The 15,073-nt window shown below is 47.5% G+C and overlaps 1 protein-coding gene across 1 annotated transcript in view; it reads right to left on the bottom strand.

Annotated features, from left to right (window-relative positions):
- LOC147600087 (maestro heat-like repeat-containing protein family member 7) overlaps positions 1-15,073 on the bottom strand; it is a 46,340-nt gene that overhangs the window by 15,878 nt on the left and 15,389 nt on the right. The window contains exon 10 of the mRNA XM_086752393.1: positions 3,844-4,024. Within this exon, the coding sequence (XP_086608519.1) occupies positions 3,844-4,024 (181 nt within the window). The remainder of the gene's footprint in view (positions 1-3,843; positions 4,025-15,073) is intronic.

The raw sequence follows: 15,073 nt of genomic DNA, 5'->3' as shown, positions 1-15,073 counted from the left end.
AGAAGAGGCTTGTTTCAACGCCTTATCTATTAAAGTTTACACATATTTTAACACACAGAATACACATTTTAATACACAGAATATAGATCAAAATAGGAATGAATAAGCATCCTACAGCTATTTGTAATAAGCTTATATCAATCCACCAAAAAAAAAAATTCTGAATATATCAAAATCATCCCTTTGTTGAAGTTTACAGATTCATGCAGCAAAGCCCATCAAAATCCTGACCGCCATGATTTTGTGGTAATAATAAAAAATCTATTGCTGATCTGTTCTGTTACCAACCCAACTACGCCAAAGACACCGCTGAGCAAGAGGATGATTATCAGCTGGGTCAGAGCAGAGAAAGGAGGCAAGCACAGCACCCTCAGGGCGTCCTCTGTTGTTCGCAGAGTGCTCTGCAGGTCCTCCCTCTCCCCCTCGCCGTGAGCCACCTCAGTTTATACCCTCAGCAGATTCAGTGAAAGAGTACTGACTAGACGTTGCTGCATGCATGGCCAGCGCACACAACAAAGCCTGACCAGACGTTGCTGCACGTGTGGCCAGCACATGCAACAAGGCCTGTCAAATATGTGCTCTGCAGGCTAACAGCGGTTCTGTTTTGTGAACTAGCTTAGCGTATAGAATCTACATCAGTTAACAGCGTTGATAGTACCAATGCAGTTGTATGTGTTTTCTTAGCAAGCTAACAGCCCAATTTATTTAATGTAGCTAACGCCTGGGAATTTGCCACACCAGGTGCTAAGATTGAAGCAGCAATAATTTCACTTGGTTTCCAAAACTCTATATTATTTTGGTAATCAGATTCAAGGCTATGTGAATTTCGTTTAGGTCCTTTATGCTGTCTGGATTTTGATGTGTTAGTGCTTGCATGATTATACCATGCTGTGTCATTGCAATGTATAGATCTTAAAGCATTTACAATCATTACTCCTCTAGAAACATTAGCTCTTGAATAGTTAAAAAGAAACAAAATAGACAGAAGTCCATCTTTACTGATCCCAAAAGTTCCATTTCTTGCAGTTCAGCACTCAGCACTCCCAGCTACTGTTGTTTTACACAAAGTTGCCGTCCTACTGTTGTCTGGCAGGACAGTTGTTCTTTCTGTGATTGATGTCCATAGGGCTGCCATACAGCTTGTTAACAGTCCGATGAACGCAAGGCAGCTTGGAGCGCTGGTCGTACCCATTGTGCAGGGATCCATTTTTTTTTTTTTCACTTCTCCTGTAAAGACAGAAGCGTGTCCTTTTCCCCACGTTATAAGAGGAAATGGTCCTTCCCAATTATCTGTTTCCAGATTCTTTACCATCACCAGAGCTTGCCCTCGGATGACATCGTGTACAGTAGATGTTGCAGCTGTTTTTTGTTTTTTTTTTTTTTTTTCGGGTAAGCTGCCCCCGCCCCGCCGGATGGGGGGGGGGGGGCGGGGGGTGGTGCCTGGCAGCGGCCACGAAAACAGGGAAATATCCTTAAAGCTACTGCCACAGGCAAATCAGACTCGACCTGGGGAAAACCCCTCATCTATTACTAAAACCAAAGCAGGACAATGAGAAAGGGAACAAGACAAGGGGGCTACAGTCAGCCAATCACACGTTACCTTATGCTGCAGTTTACTAAGAGGAAATCTACAATAATAACAAAATATAAGAAGATTAATATATACAAAATGAACAATGTACTATTTCTCACCACTCGGTGTCCAAATGACTGATACTCTGTTTTTTGGCCCAGCTTCCTGCACCTGCTCGTTAACGAGACTTCAAAAGCCAGACAGTGTCCTTGGTCTCATTAACAACAACCCTTATCATCAGAGCATTTTTATCAACATTCTTCACATACAAAATCCAAAGCTTCTAAGAGCAAAATTAACTTCATCCCTGCTAAAACCAAGACAGTATTCACCCCTTATTTCATACCATTTACTTCATGCTTATACGCACACACACACATATGCTTACACCTGTCTAGGAAATTTTTTACTTTCCTCCAGCCTATAATATCTTAATTTCTCTGTTTGCACTGCCTATCCGTTTCCTATTAAAGATCTTATAACTTAACACTGCGCCTTGTACGCAATAGTATCAATCTAGATATATCACTTGTTCTAACGGGGTCGGCCTGCGACACCGCACACACCCGAACACTCAGCTGTAGCACAAATATAAATCAGCTGGAAAAAGCTTACGTCCACACCAACAACACTGAACAGTAACAAAAATATGACACCGTTGGCACAAAAGACACACAAACACAAACCACGACACTTTTGACATAAAGAACGCACACACAAACATACCACCTCTATAACGAGGAAGCTCCAAAGACTGAGGGCTCCTTTTCCGGATCTATGGGACCTGGATCAAAAGGATTTTCTGGCTCGCTGTTAGTCTTTGTTTCCACGGACGAAGGAGCGGACGGAGTAACGGGTGCTGTTGGATCTCCTTTCTGGGTGTGATTCTTTAAGGCTTCAAACATTTCACGCTACACCGGTAATAACTTCTAAACAGCAGGGTCACCCCGCGTTGCACAGTCCCACAGTTCAGCACTTACACTGTCCCAGGTGCCCACCGTGCAGATATTAGAGATGTTAGCGTCTGCTACGTGGGCTGACACCCGAATCAACAAGCTCTTCAGGTCAGTGTTATTAATAGCACAGTTTTGTTCCTCTAACATTTTTGTTAGAATCGTTAAAAATGATTTATGTTCCTTTGAAGCAGTGCTTCGTTCTGGTCTCGTGGACCGCGGCTCTTTACCCACCGCCCTCTCCTGGTCTCGTGGACCGCGGCTCTTTTCCCGCCGTTTTTTCCCTGATCACGTGGACCGCGGCTCTTTAACCGCCGCTTTCTCCTTGGTCTCGGGGACCGCGTCTCTTACCTCCGCTGCTTTATCCTTGGTCTCGAGGACCACCGGGGCTGCCACCAGTTGCTCTCTTTCCGCGAGTCAGGGTCCCTGTTCGGGCGCCATATGTTGCAATAAGGACACAGACTCCGTGGATGGTGTACCGGAGACCTTTATTGTCCGTCAGCCTAAGTCTTTTATATCTTTTCTCAGTTACACGCGGAATGCACACGCTTAACCATCTAATTCAATTGGTAGCAATATACTGTTCATGCGCCTTAAACTTCATTTGGATTGGTTATAGATTTTTAGTTGTCTTTACTGTTTTTGCCTTTGGTATTTACTTATCTTGTTCTAATTGCTGGTTTTTGTTATTGAGCAAGTGGTGTTCAAGGACATAGCTCAAATTCTTCAATATCAGACAGCTGTGCTGCACTCTCTGTTCCCACAGCTCCTGGGTCTCCAGTTGATGAATCAGCTCATAGATGGGAATTAGCAAGTCTTAGTTGGTGTGATATTGCCACCGGTGCACTGTGGTGTTAGTGACCGGCTCTCCTATTGACAGGCCCTGACGTCACAGCTTTAAACATGGTCCTCACCAGGAAGCGGGCTTCCCCCAAGAAGACTGTGGTAACCCAGACAGAAGGTCTGCCCAAAAATGTGGCAGTTCAGGTCTCTGGCTGCAGGGAGTGCCTGAGCCTGCTGCTGCCAGGAGAGGACGGGAAGGATGCCGCCTGTGCGAGGTGTGAGCAGCTGGACGAGCTGCTCAGTCTGGTGGTGGAGCTTAGGGAGGAGGTAGAGAGGTTACGGAGTATCAGAGAGTGCGAGCGGGAGATTGACTGGTGGAGTGACTCTCTGCGAGAAAGATTGCACCCCCCGGACCGAGGGAGTAGTGGACCCTCTCTCTTGCCATAGTCAAGCAGAGAGGGACTGCTTGAGAGGAGAGGAGGGATGGCAGCAGGTCCCAGGTTGGCGTCGCAGGCAACCCCCATCCCGACCTACCTCGGTTCCCCAGGTCCCTCTGTGTAACAGGTTTGAAGCCCTGAAACCGGAGGGAGAGGCGAGTGAGGATGACGTGGGAACTCTGCCTCCTAGCTTGTGTAAGGTGAGGCAGTTGGATCCACGCTTGAAGACTGCCTCCTCCAAAAAAGAAAGAAGGGTGGTAGCTGTAGGTGACTCCCTTCTGAGAGGGACAGAGGGCCCAATATGCCGGCCTGACCCTACCCGTAGGGAGGTGTGCTGCCTTCCTGGGGCCCGGGTCAGAGACATGACCCGGAAGCTCCCACAGCTGGTTAGACCCACTGATTATTTTCCACTCCTCATAGTTCAAGTGGGCAGTGATGAAATTGCACAGAGAAGCCTATGAACTATGAAAAGAGATTTCAGGGGTTTAGGGCGTTTGGTTCAAGGAGCAGGAGCTCAAGTGATCTTCTGTTCTATACCTTCAGGGTCAGTGAGCGGCACGGAGTGGGCTTGGAAAGTTCCATTAATGAATAATTGGCTTAGAGGCTGGTGTCGAGAGAGAAACTTTGGGTTCTTTGATCATGGGGCAGTTTACTCGGCCCCTGGCCTGTCTTCTGTTTGTGGAACCCACCTATCTCACAGGGGGCAACAAATCCTAGCACAGGAGCTGGCGGGGCTTATTGACAGATCTTTAAACTAGCTACGAAGGGGGAAGGGGACAAAACAAGGCCCACAAGGGAAGAGCCCAGGGGAACGGTGCTCGATCTGAGGCTGAGCCAGCTGTCTCGGCTGAAGTGCATCTACACCAATGCACGCAGCATGAGCAACAAGCAGGAGGAGCTGGAAGCGATTGTGCGGCAGGATAACTATGACCTGGTTGCTATTGCTGAAACATGGTGGGACCACTCCCACAACTGGAGTTCTGTGATGGAAGGCTACAAGGTCTTCAGAAGGGATAGACGAGGAAGGAAGGGTGGTGGTGTGGCCCTTTATATTAAAGACTATTTTGACGTTGAAGAGCTTGGGGTTGGGAATGATACAGTTGAGTGTCTATGGATAAGGATCAGAGGAAAGGCCTGTAGGGGTGACATCGTGGTGGGGGTCTGTTATAGACTGCCTAATCAGGATGAAGAGAAGGACGAGGCGTTCTATGAGCAGCCTGAGCGAGTCGCACGATCGCCAACACTCGTTCTTGTGGGAGACTTCAACTTCCCTGATATATGCTGGGAATATCATACAGCGCAGAGGAAATAGTCCAAAAGGTTCCTAGAGGTTGTGGAAGATAGTTTCCTTATGCAGCTGGTACGAGAGCCTACCAGGGGTGGTGCCTTGATTGACCTACTCTTTACCAACAGAGAAGGACTGGTGGGAGACGTGAAGGTTGGGCACTGTCTTGGGCAGAGCGACCATGAAATTGTAGAATTCTCTATTCTTGGAGATGTCAGAAGGATGACTAGCAGAACGGCTATCCTGAACTTCAAGAGGGCGGACTTTGACTTGTTCAGGACGCTTGTTGCAAGGGTCCCTTGGGAGTCTCCTTAAGGGTAAAGGGGTCCAGGAAGCCTGGACGCTCCTCAAGATGGAGATCTTAAAGGCACAAGAACAGGCCATTCCTGAATGCCGTAAGGCGAGCCGTAGGGGAAGAAGACCGGTGTGGATGAACCGGGAACTATTGTTGAGGCTCCGGAAGAAAAAGAGAGTCTATGTCCTCTGGAAGAAGGGACAGGCTACTTGGGGAGATTACAAAGAAGTTTCTAAGGTATGCAGGGAGGAAGTTAGGAAGGCAAAAGCTCAGCATGAACTCAGATTGGCCACTGCAGTAAAAGAGAACAAGAAATTCTTTTACAAATATATCAGTGGTAAGAGAAGAAACAAGGAGAATTTACACCCTTTACTTGATGCAGCGGGGAATGTGACCACTGAGGATAAGGAGAAGGCTGAGGTCCTCAACGCATTCTTTACTTCTGCCTTTAATAGGCAGATCAGTTATTCTCAGGACACTTTATGCCCTAATCTGGAAGTCTGGGGTGCCAGGCCGAATACACCCCCTGTGGTACAGGTGGAGACAGTTAGAGAGTTCCTCCTCCATCTGGACTGCCACAAGTCCATGGGACCGGACGAGCTCCAGCCGACGGTGTTAAGGGAGTTGGTGGGGGTGATTGCCGAGCCGCTCTTGGCCATCTACCAGCGGTCCTGGTTATCTGGGGAGGTCCCGGAGGATTGGAGGCTTGCCGATGTGACTCCCATCTACAAGAAGGGCTGTAAGGAGGATCCGGGGAACTACAGGCCTGTCAGCCTGACCTCAGTACCCGGGAAAGTTATGGAGCAAATCATCTTGGGTGAGATCACTCGGCATATGCGTGGCATTCAGGTGATCAGGCCCAGCCAGCACGGGTTCACGAAAGGCAGGTCGTGCTTGACCAACCTCATTTCCTTTTACGACTGGGTGACCAGACTGGTGGATGAGGGAAAGGCTGTTGATGTGGTCTACCTGGACTTCAGCAAAGCCTTTGACACGGTCTCTCACAGTATTCTCCTAGGGAAACTGGCTGCCCGTGGACTGGGTAGGTATACCCTTCTTTGGATAAAGAACTGGCTAGGGAGCCGTGCCCAGCGGGTAGTAGTTAATGGAGTCAAGTCCAGCTGGCAGCCTGTTACAAGTGGTGTCCCCCAGGGGTCGGTACTTGGGCCCATCTTGTTCAATATCTTTATTGATGACCTAGACGAGGGGATTGAGTGTACCCTCAGTAAGTTTGCAGATGACACCAAGTTGGGTGGTGGTGTTGATCTGCCTGAGGGTAGGGAGGCCCTTCAGAGGGATCTGGATAGGCTGGATCGCTGGTCTGAGCTGAATGGCATGAGGTTCAACAAGGCCAAGTGTCGGATCCTGCACTTTGGCCACAATAACCCCATGCAGCGCTACAGGCTTGGAGCTGAGTGGCTGGAGGACTGTGAAGAGGAAAGGGACCTGGGGGTGTTGGTTGATGCTCAGCTGAACATGAGCCGACAGTGTGCCCAGGTGGCCAAGAGGGCCAACGGCATCCTGGCCTGCATTAGAAATAGTGTGGCCAGCAGGAGCAGGGAGGTAATCATCCCCCTGTATTCAGCGCTGGTGAGGCTGCACCTCAAGTATTGTGTTCAGTTTTGGGCCCCTCACTACAAGAAAGACATTGAAGCCCTGGAACGTGTCCAGAGAAGGGCAACAAAGCTGGTGAGGGGTCTGGAGCACAAGTCTTATGAGGACTGGCTGAGAGAGTTGAGATTGTTTAGTCTGGAGAAGAGGAGGCTCAGGGGAGATCTCATTGCACTCTATAGCTTCCTGAAGGCAGGTTGTGATGAGCAGGGGTTTGGCCTCTTCTCCCAGGAAACAAGCAGGACCCAAGGAAATGGCCACAAGTTGTACCAGAGGAGGTTTAGATTGGACGTGAGGAAAAACTTTTTCTCCCAAAGAGTGGTCAGGCACTGGAATGGCCTGCCCAGGGAGGTGGTGGAGTCGCCGTCCCTGGCAGTGTTCAAGAGGCGGCTTGATGAGGAGCTACAAGATATGGTTTAGTAGCTGTGGCAGCAATGGTAGTGGGAAGACGGTTGGACTAGATGATCTTATAGGTCCCATCCAACCATGTGATTCTATGATTCTATATTTTCCTGCAACCCTGTAAGAGAAGGCTCCTCTGAGAGATCAGGCAAGGTGGACAACAGTATGATTTCCTCCATCTCCAAAGCAACTATACCAAAAGCCCACCAGTACCCTTTCAGGTCCTTGAAATACCCCCTCCTGAGATAGTCTATGCCAAGAATGCATGGAGCATCCAAGACCAGTCACAATAAGGTGCTTTTGTCACTCATTTGCAGTTAGGCTTACTTGTCATAGTTTACCCCACTTGGGACCAAACTATGCAGTCTCTCACTCACTCCCGCACCCTCTGAGGTAAGAGGGAGAGATAATATAAGAAAAAAAAAAAAAAAGCTTGATGTTTGAGATAAGGACAGGGAGAGATTCTTAAAGTTATGTTATGGGCAAAACAGACTCAACCTGGTGAAAACTATTTGTTTATTATTAAAAACAGAGCAGGATAATATGGAAGAGAACAAAACAACTTACTCCCATCCCACCCTCTTCCTAGGCTTAACTTTATGTTCAGTTATCTCTACCTCCTTCCTCCCTCAAGCAGCACAGGGGGGAAGAGGGAACAGGGGGTTACAGTCAGTTTATCACATGTCACTTTACGCCACTCCTTCCTCCTCAGGGGAAGAACTCATAGAATCATAGAATCATAGAATGGTTAGGGTTGGAAGGGACCTTCAAAGGTCATCTAGTCCAACCCCCCTGCAAGGAGCAGGGACATCCCTCACTAGATCAGGTTGCTCAGAGCCTCATCCAGCCTGGCCTTGAACGTTTCGAGGGATGGGGCCTCCACCACCTTTCTGGGCAACCTGCTCCAGTGTTCTATAACTCGCATTGTAAAAAATTTTTTCCTAATTTCCAATCTAAATCTACCCCCCTCTATTTTAAAACCATTACCCCTCGTCTTATTGCAACAGGCCCTACTAAACAGCCTCTCCCCATCTTTCTTGTAGGCCCCCTTGAGGTACTGGAAGACCGCTATCAGGTCTCCCCGGAGCCTCCTCTTCTCCAGGCTGAACAGCCCCAACTCTCTCCTCACATTCCTCCCCTGCTCCAGCGTGGGGTCACTCCCATGGGCCGCAGTCCTTCGTGGAATTGCTCCGGCGTGGGTCATCTCTTCCACGGGGTGCAGTCCGTCCGGAATGGCTGCCCCAGCGGGCCCTCCACGGGCCACAGCCACCTTCAGGCACCCGCCTGCCCCAGAGTGGGGTCCTCCACGGGCTGCAGGGGGATCTCTGCTCCTCCATGGGCCTCCACGGGCTGCAGGGGCACAGCCGGCTCCACCATGGCCATCATCATGGGCTGCAGGGGAATCTTGGCCAGGAGCAGCATTACTCCTTCTGCTCCACTGACCTTGGTGTCTGTAGCTGTTCCTCTCACAAGAAAATTCTTCACAACAGGCTGGCAGACGCCTCTCAGGTTCTCTTCACATCTCATCTCCTCTCCACTTCTTGCAGCTGGGCTGGGCTGAGTTGGGCCCAGTCACCGCCCGGTGGGAGGCCAGAGGGTGAGGCCTGCAAGGCCCACAAGGCTCGCGCCTCCCCCTCTCTGCCCCCACTCAGCTTCTTCATATTTGTTTTTTTAATTATTATTTTTCCCCTTCTTAAATATGTTACTGCAGAGGCGTTATCAGGGAACATTCTGACACCAATTAGCTCGGCCCTGGCCAGCGGTGGGTCTACCCTTGGCCTGGCCAAGTCCACCATACAAAGGGGAAACTTCCAGCAGCTTCTTGCAGAAGCTGCCACTGTAGCCCAGCCCCCACCCCAGCCCTAAACAAAACCAACACACTTCTCTTAGAGTTAGTTGTTGGGATCCCCCTGCCACTCCAGAAATTCAGATGGGTTCTGCCCCATTATACTGTGATGGTGTAAAGGTACACTGTGCACTGGTGTCCACTAGAGCTTTATACTCCTGTGGGTCTGATGTGCCAGGCCATTGATCCACACAGTCCAATAAACTCTGTTGTCCCTGTCCTTCACCTGGGTGGAGGTAGGGCCCCTTTAATCCTGGTCATAGTATTAATTGTTCATTTCTTGTAAATATGCATCAGAAGTCCCTTCAAGAGAGTCAGAAGTAAGGCCATTCCTTCTACTCTGCCTATTGGAGACTGGTGCAGCAATTTTCCAGGGAGAATCTCAATTTGCAATTGTTTTACCTCACAACTCACATACCTGTGCTTCTAGGGCTGAGGTAGGTTCCCATCCCACTTCCTCAAGGTCCTTTCCTTGGTCACACAAAGTAAACCACAGGGTACCTCGCCACATGTACTGTCTCTCTTGAGTGGGGGAACGTTTACTCCTAATAGCTGAAATTTTGGCCTGTACCAATGGTGAGTAGGACATATCCTCTTTGAATTGCTGGAACTCCCAGGACAGTTCCTCCCTACGGGCCTGTGTCTTGACTGTGGAGAAAGACAGACTTTTTTCATACTGCTGGAGTTGGTCAGCCAGTTCATCCGCTGCTTGTTCCTCTCCGCCTTTCTAAGTCATAACTGCCAGTGAGTTGGCATATGACAATGGTGCACTTCAAACAAACTTCTGCCACACTGGTCATGTGTACTTCACGTCATCTGGATCCTCAGATAACTGCTTATTGTCCAGGTCATCATAAATCACCTCCAGTACAGCTGAGTCCCTCAAGTACTGGATACCCCTTCTCCAAGGTGGCCCACTTGCCTGGGTGACACATTACATCCTCCTTGAAAGGATACCTCTCCTTCACACCTGACAGGAGTCACCTCCAGAGGCTGAGGGCTGGTGTTCCTTTTCCAACTGCTTTGTCAATGCCTGCTTCTCTAGAAATGGATCCCAGGTGCCCAGCTTCTCTGCCCTCTAATTCCAGGCTACTGGCCGCATTATCCTGGCACTGGAGCAGCCAGCCGACAATGTGCTCACCCAGATGACAACTGAAATTTTTTTGCATGTGTCACAGCTCTCTAGGGATAGAGATCAGGTGGTTACTATCTCATTTATGAGTTCTTCCTCTGAGGAAGAGGAGGAACCCTCTTACTGAATTCTTCCTCTTCCTGTTCTCATGACAGCCCTGCTTCAGAGTAGTCTGCCTTCTTGCTGACAGGGCAGTATGCTGCTTCCTCCTGCTCCCTCTTAGGAGAAGCTTCTTTGTCCCTTACTACACAAGCTGCCTTCAGCTTCCAAGTTTTCTTCTTGCGTACAGGGGCAACCAATACCAGCACAGGTTCATTCTCTGATTCAGCTGCAATGGCTGTTGCTGGGGTTTCAGCAGCTACAGTGCAAGTGAGTATGTTTTCCCTTTCTTTCTCTTGAGCGTGCTGCATAACATTGAGCAGTGTTTGGCAGATATCGGCCAGGGCCAAGCACAGTGCACTAATTTGTGCCTCTGTAGAACAGCCACAACATTTTTCTTCAAATATTCTGTCACTTCATCAGGGCACTTTAGTTGTTCAGGACTCAAATTCCAAAGCACGGGGGATGAGAAGTTCTCTAGGTATCTGCACATGTTCTCCCACATGCCATGCCACACATGACTATCTTGCCTCAGGGAAGATCTCTCAATAATATTCTTTAAAAGTGTTTTTGTAACCCTAAACAAGACCCAGGACACATTCAAGAGATATAGCAATAAGATTATGCTGGCTTCAATATCCCCAGGATATTCAAAGCTCTCAAAAACTGTTGTAACTACCCTGGAGGTGAAAGAGTGGGAGTGCCATCGACACACTGGAAGGGAGGGATGCCATCCAGAGGGACCTTGACAGGCTGGAGAGGTGGGCCCGTGCAAACCTCATGATGTTCAACAAGGCCAAGGGCAAGGTCCTGCACATAGGTCAGGGCACAAATAGAGGCTGGGCAGAGAATGGACAGAGAGCAGCCCTGAGGAGAAAGACCTGGGAGTGCTGGTGGACGAGAAGCTCAACGTGAGCAGGCAATGTGCCCTTGCAGCCCAGAAAGCCCACCGCATCCTGGGCTGTGTCAAGAGGAGCGTGGCCAGCAGGTCGAGGGAGGGGATTCTGCCCCTCTACTCTGCTCTGGTGAGACCCCACCTGCAACACTGCATCCAGCTCTGGAGCCCCCAGCATAAGAAGGGCATAGATCAGTTGGAGAGGGTCCAGAGGAGGCCATGAAGATGATCAGAGGGCTGGAGCACCTCTCCTGTGAGGACAGGCTGAGAGAGCTGGGGCTGTTCAGCCTGGAGAAGAGGAGGCTTAGAGAGGCCTTCCAGTGCCTAAAGGGGGTCTACAGGAAAGACAGGGAGAAACTCTTTAGTAGGGCCTGTTGTGACAGGACAAGGGGTGATGGTTTTAAAATAGAGGAAGGGAGATTTAGATTAGATCTTAGGAAAAAAAGTTTTATGCTGAGAGTTGTAGAACCCTGGCCCAGGTTGCCCAGAGAGGTGGTGGATGCCCCATCCCTGGAAACGTTCAAGGCCAGGTTGGATGAGGCTCTGAGCAACCTGATCTAGTTGGGGATGTCCCTGCTCCTTAGAGAGAGGTGGACTAGATGGCCTTGAAAGGTCCCTTCCAGCCTTAACTATTCCAGGATTCTATGATTCTAGATCATCTGCATACAGACATCAACTTATCTTCAAGGCCATTGATGTTACCATTTCATAAACTGATATTGCATAGTACAACAAATAATAATTCTCATCTTTGTCCTCAATATGATAAACAGCACCACCAGGAAAACACAGTCTATATAAGAGCACGTATAGCAGAACAACACGACCAACCACTACAATGTTGTGAGAGGAAATAATAACCAATAATAATAATGACGTATAACAAAAATTGTTTCAAGCCACTCTAGTCACATCTGTAGTCATCTCAACCTGTGGCAGTAAATCACGGACTCCGTGGATGGTGTTCCAGAGACCTTTATTGTTAGTCAGCCTAAGTCTTTTATAGTCTAAGTTACACGCGAAGTGCACACACTTAATCATCTGATTTGATTGGTAGCCATATACTGTTCACGCGTCTTATACTTCATTTGGATTGGTAATATTTTTTTTGTTGTCTTTACTATTTTTTCCTTTGGTATTTCCTTATCTTGTTCTAGTTGCTGTTTTTTGTTATTGAGCAAGCAGTGTTCAAGGACATAGCTCAAATTCGTCAATATCAACAGCTGTGCTGCACTCTCTGCCTCCACATTTCCCCTTTTTGTTTTTCTACTATCAATACCTGAATAGCCATGGTCTCACGCCTACCTTAGGTTTACAGGAAGCATGGGACCACCTTTTAAACGGGTGGACTTAAACTTGGCCGCTGTGGTTAAGCATGAAATGGAAATGTACTCAGAGCACGAGTGGGGCTGGGACAGAGACAGCAGGGCTCCCCTCTTGATGGGAACAATTGGAGAAAAAATTCAAATAGGTTGCCGAATGGTCAATGGATCTATCCATGAAAAAGCAACCCAAATTATTGTAAGAAGAACTAATGAATCTGTACTCACAAAGAGTCTCTGTGCCCTTGAAAAGGAAAAATTGGAATGCTGGAGTAATTTTACACTAACCCAACCTGTCTTTGTAATCTGTCTCTGGAATAACCAGAAAGGTGACGTGGCACTGACATTCAAATTTAAAATGGCCATTATTGAGCCAACAACAACTACTACTCCCAGCCCCAACAAGACAACATACACAGCACCTCTTACCACTGAACCAGTTGTTGTACTGAACCCGAAAATTTTCGAGATTGGACCATATGTAATCAGAAATACGGGCCAGCAACAGATGTTATTCAATCCATCATGGTCCCTGAAACAAGTTGAATTGTCAATGCAAAATAATGCTTCAGAAATTCAGCCAGCTTGCTCACCTTTCCTAAAAACCTCTTATGAGGGATGGACAACCTGGCTGCAAAAACAGACCCCTTCCGAGAAACGAATAAAGACAGACTTAACTGGTGTTCTGGGAACAGGATTGGGAGTTCTAAATAGTATTGATTCAGAGGTATTGATGAACAAATTGGCTACCACAACTAGTGACCTGACTAAATTGCAATGTCCTTTACGATCTTCCCTATTGGCTTTTGGATGTTATCAAATATATTACCAAAATGGGAGAAGGTGAATGAAAAAGACCATGAATTGGTTATAGATGCACTCGGTGTGGTCCAAAATAACCTCTCCCTGGCTCTCAGTTGTATCCAAGCTCAACTGTGGATGCAATCAGTAGCCGCATCAATTATAAGAGAAGGTGAAGAAGGCACTTTCCCCACTGAAATTCGGAAAATAGTTTGGGACAGTGCCACTGACTTTGAAAGGAAATTCCAGTCCTGGTGGTATCTGGTTAATTTTACCTATAACCCCATCGACAACGTGGCCACAGCTTTTGTGTTAACCATACACAATGCTTCGGTAGATACAATATACCCAATCATTGCGCTAGGACTGAACCACAACAGAACTGTACTCTATCCTCTGGAGCATAGAGTATGGGCCCGGAAAAACGGAGATAAATGGCAAAGTATTGATGTCGATGCATGTATTGTGCGGGAACAACAAGGATTCATTTGTGAAAGCAATACCCAGAGCCCAAGACATTTGTCTTGACACTGAACAAAACATTTGCCATTTCGAGATTCGTCCTGACAAAAACCCTGAGACAATACTCGTATATATTGGCAAAGGTTGTGCATGCTTACGGACTGTTTGCGATTCCATAGCTGTAGGTGATGTAGTTGTAGATACTAGGAACCACCCAAATTTTTGTATTTGTAATTTTACTAAAATCACTGGATGTGACTTTTCTTACTTAGCACCGGTGACCTCTCACAAACTCTTGCAATGTAATTACACACTGATTCATGAAATGCTACCTGCACCAATTGGAATTAATCTCACTTTGGTAAAAAAATTATTACACCACCAGGATTTGATCAAGATCCTGGGAAAGATCAGGGAAAACAGACAAAAAACCTTAGTAACGGTTCATCATGATGTGGATGAAATCCACCATGTTTTGGAAAGGGTAGAAAAAGATTCAGAACATAGATGGTGGGACACAGTTTTTGGGTGGTCACCTACTGCAACAGGCATGTTGAACAAATTGTGTCACCCCATTATTGTTCTCTTAATACTGGTCTTAATAAGTTTTGTTTTATCAGCAATACTGTATGTCAGAATTTGGAAAATGATGAATCAGTTGACACGTTTGACTTCTGTATTTAATGCATACAGTCTGATAAATGTTCCAACCTACATAGATATTCCAAAATCTGCTAGTGCAAGGCAGATTGCCTAGAGAAAAGCATTAGAATTAGAAGATTTTTAGTGTATGTTAGAGAAACAGCTTAACTTTTTGCAAATTGTATGGTAATTATGCTGCTGTTACTTTTCTCTTTCTCTTTCTCTCTTCTTTCCTGTCTCCCTTTGAGGGTTATGCTACCACCATGCGGTCCTGACGACAATGTTGAGCCACGGGGTGGTGTAAGGGTTGGTCAGAAAATCAGTATTGTCTCAACCTTGTCATCGAGGACTTCCAGGTGGACTATGGACTTGATCTGGCCTAAAAGTTAGGCTCACAACTTGACATGAGTTGCTGTGAGCAGCCTGCCTGAGATGCAGTTGTTTTTTTTTTTTCCTCCCAGGAACAGAACGGAACTGTTACAGACAAGGCCGACTCTGGCCTAAGAACAAAATGTACAACATCCTTGAAACGGCG

Source organism: Chlamydotis macqueenii, chromosome 7, assembly GCF_036417535.1.
Source record: "Chlamydotis macqueenii isolate bChlMac1 chromosome 7, bChlMac1.mat, whole genome shotgun sequence".
NCBI lineage: Eukaryota > Metazoa > Chordata > Aves > Otidiformes > Otididae > Chlamydotis > Chlamydotis macqueenii.
The sequence above is the reverse complement of the archived record's forward strand: the minus strand, read 5'-3'. Positions and strand labels throughout refer to the sequence as shown.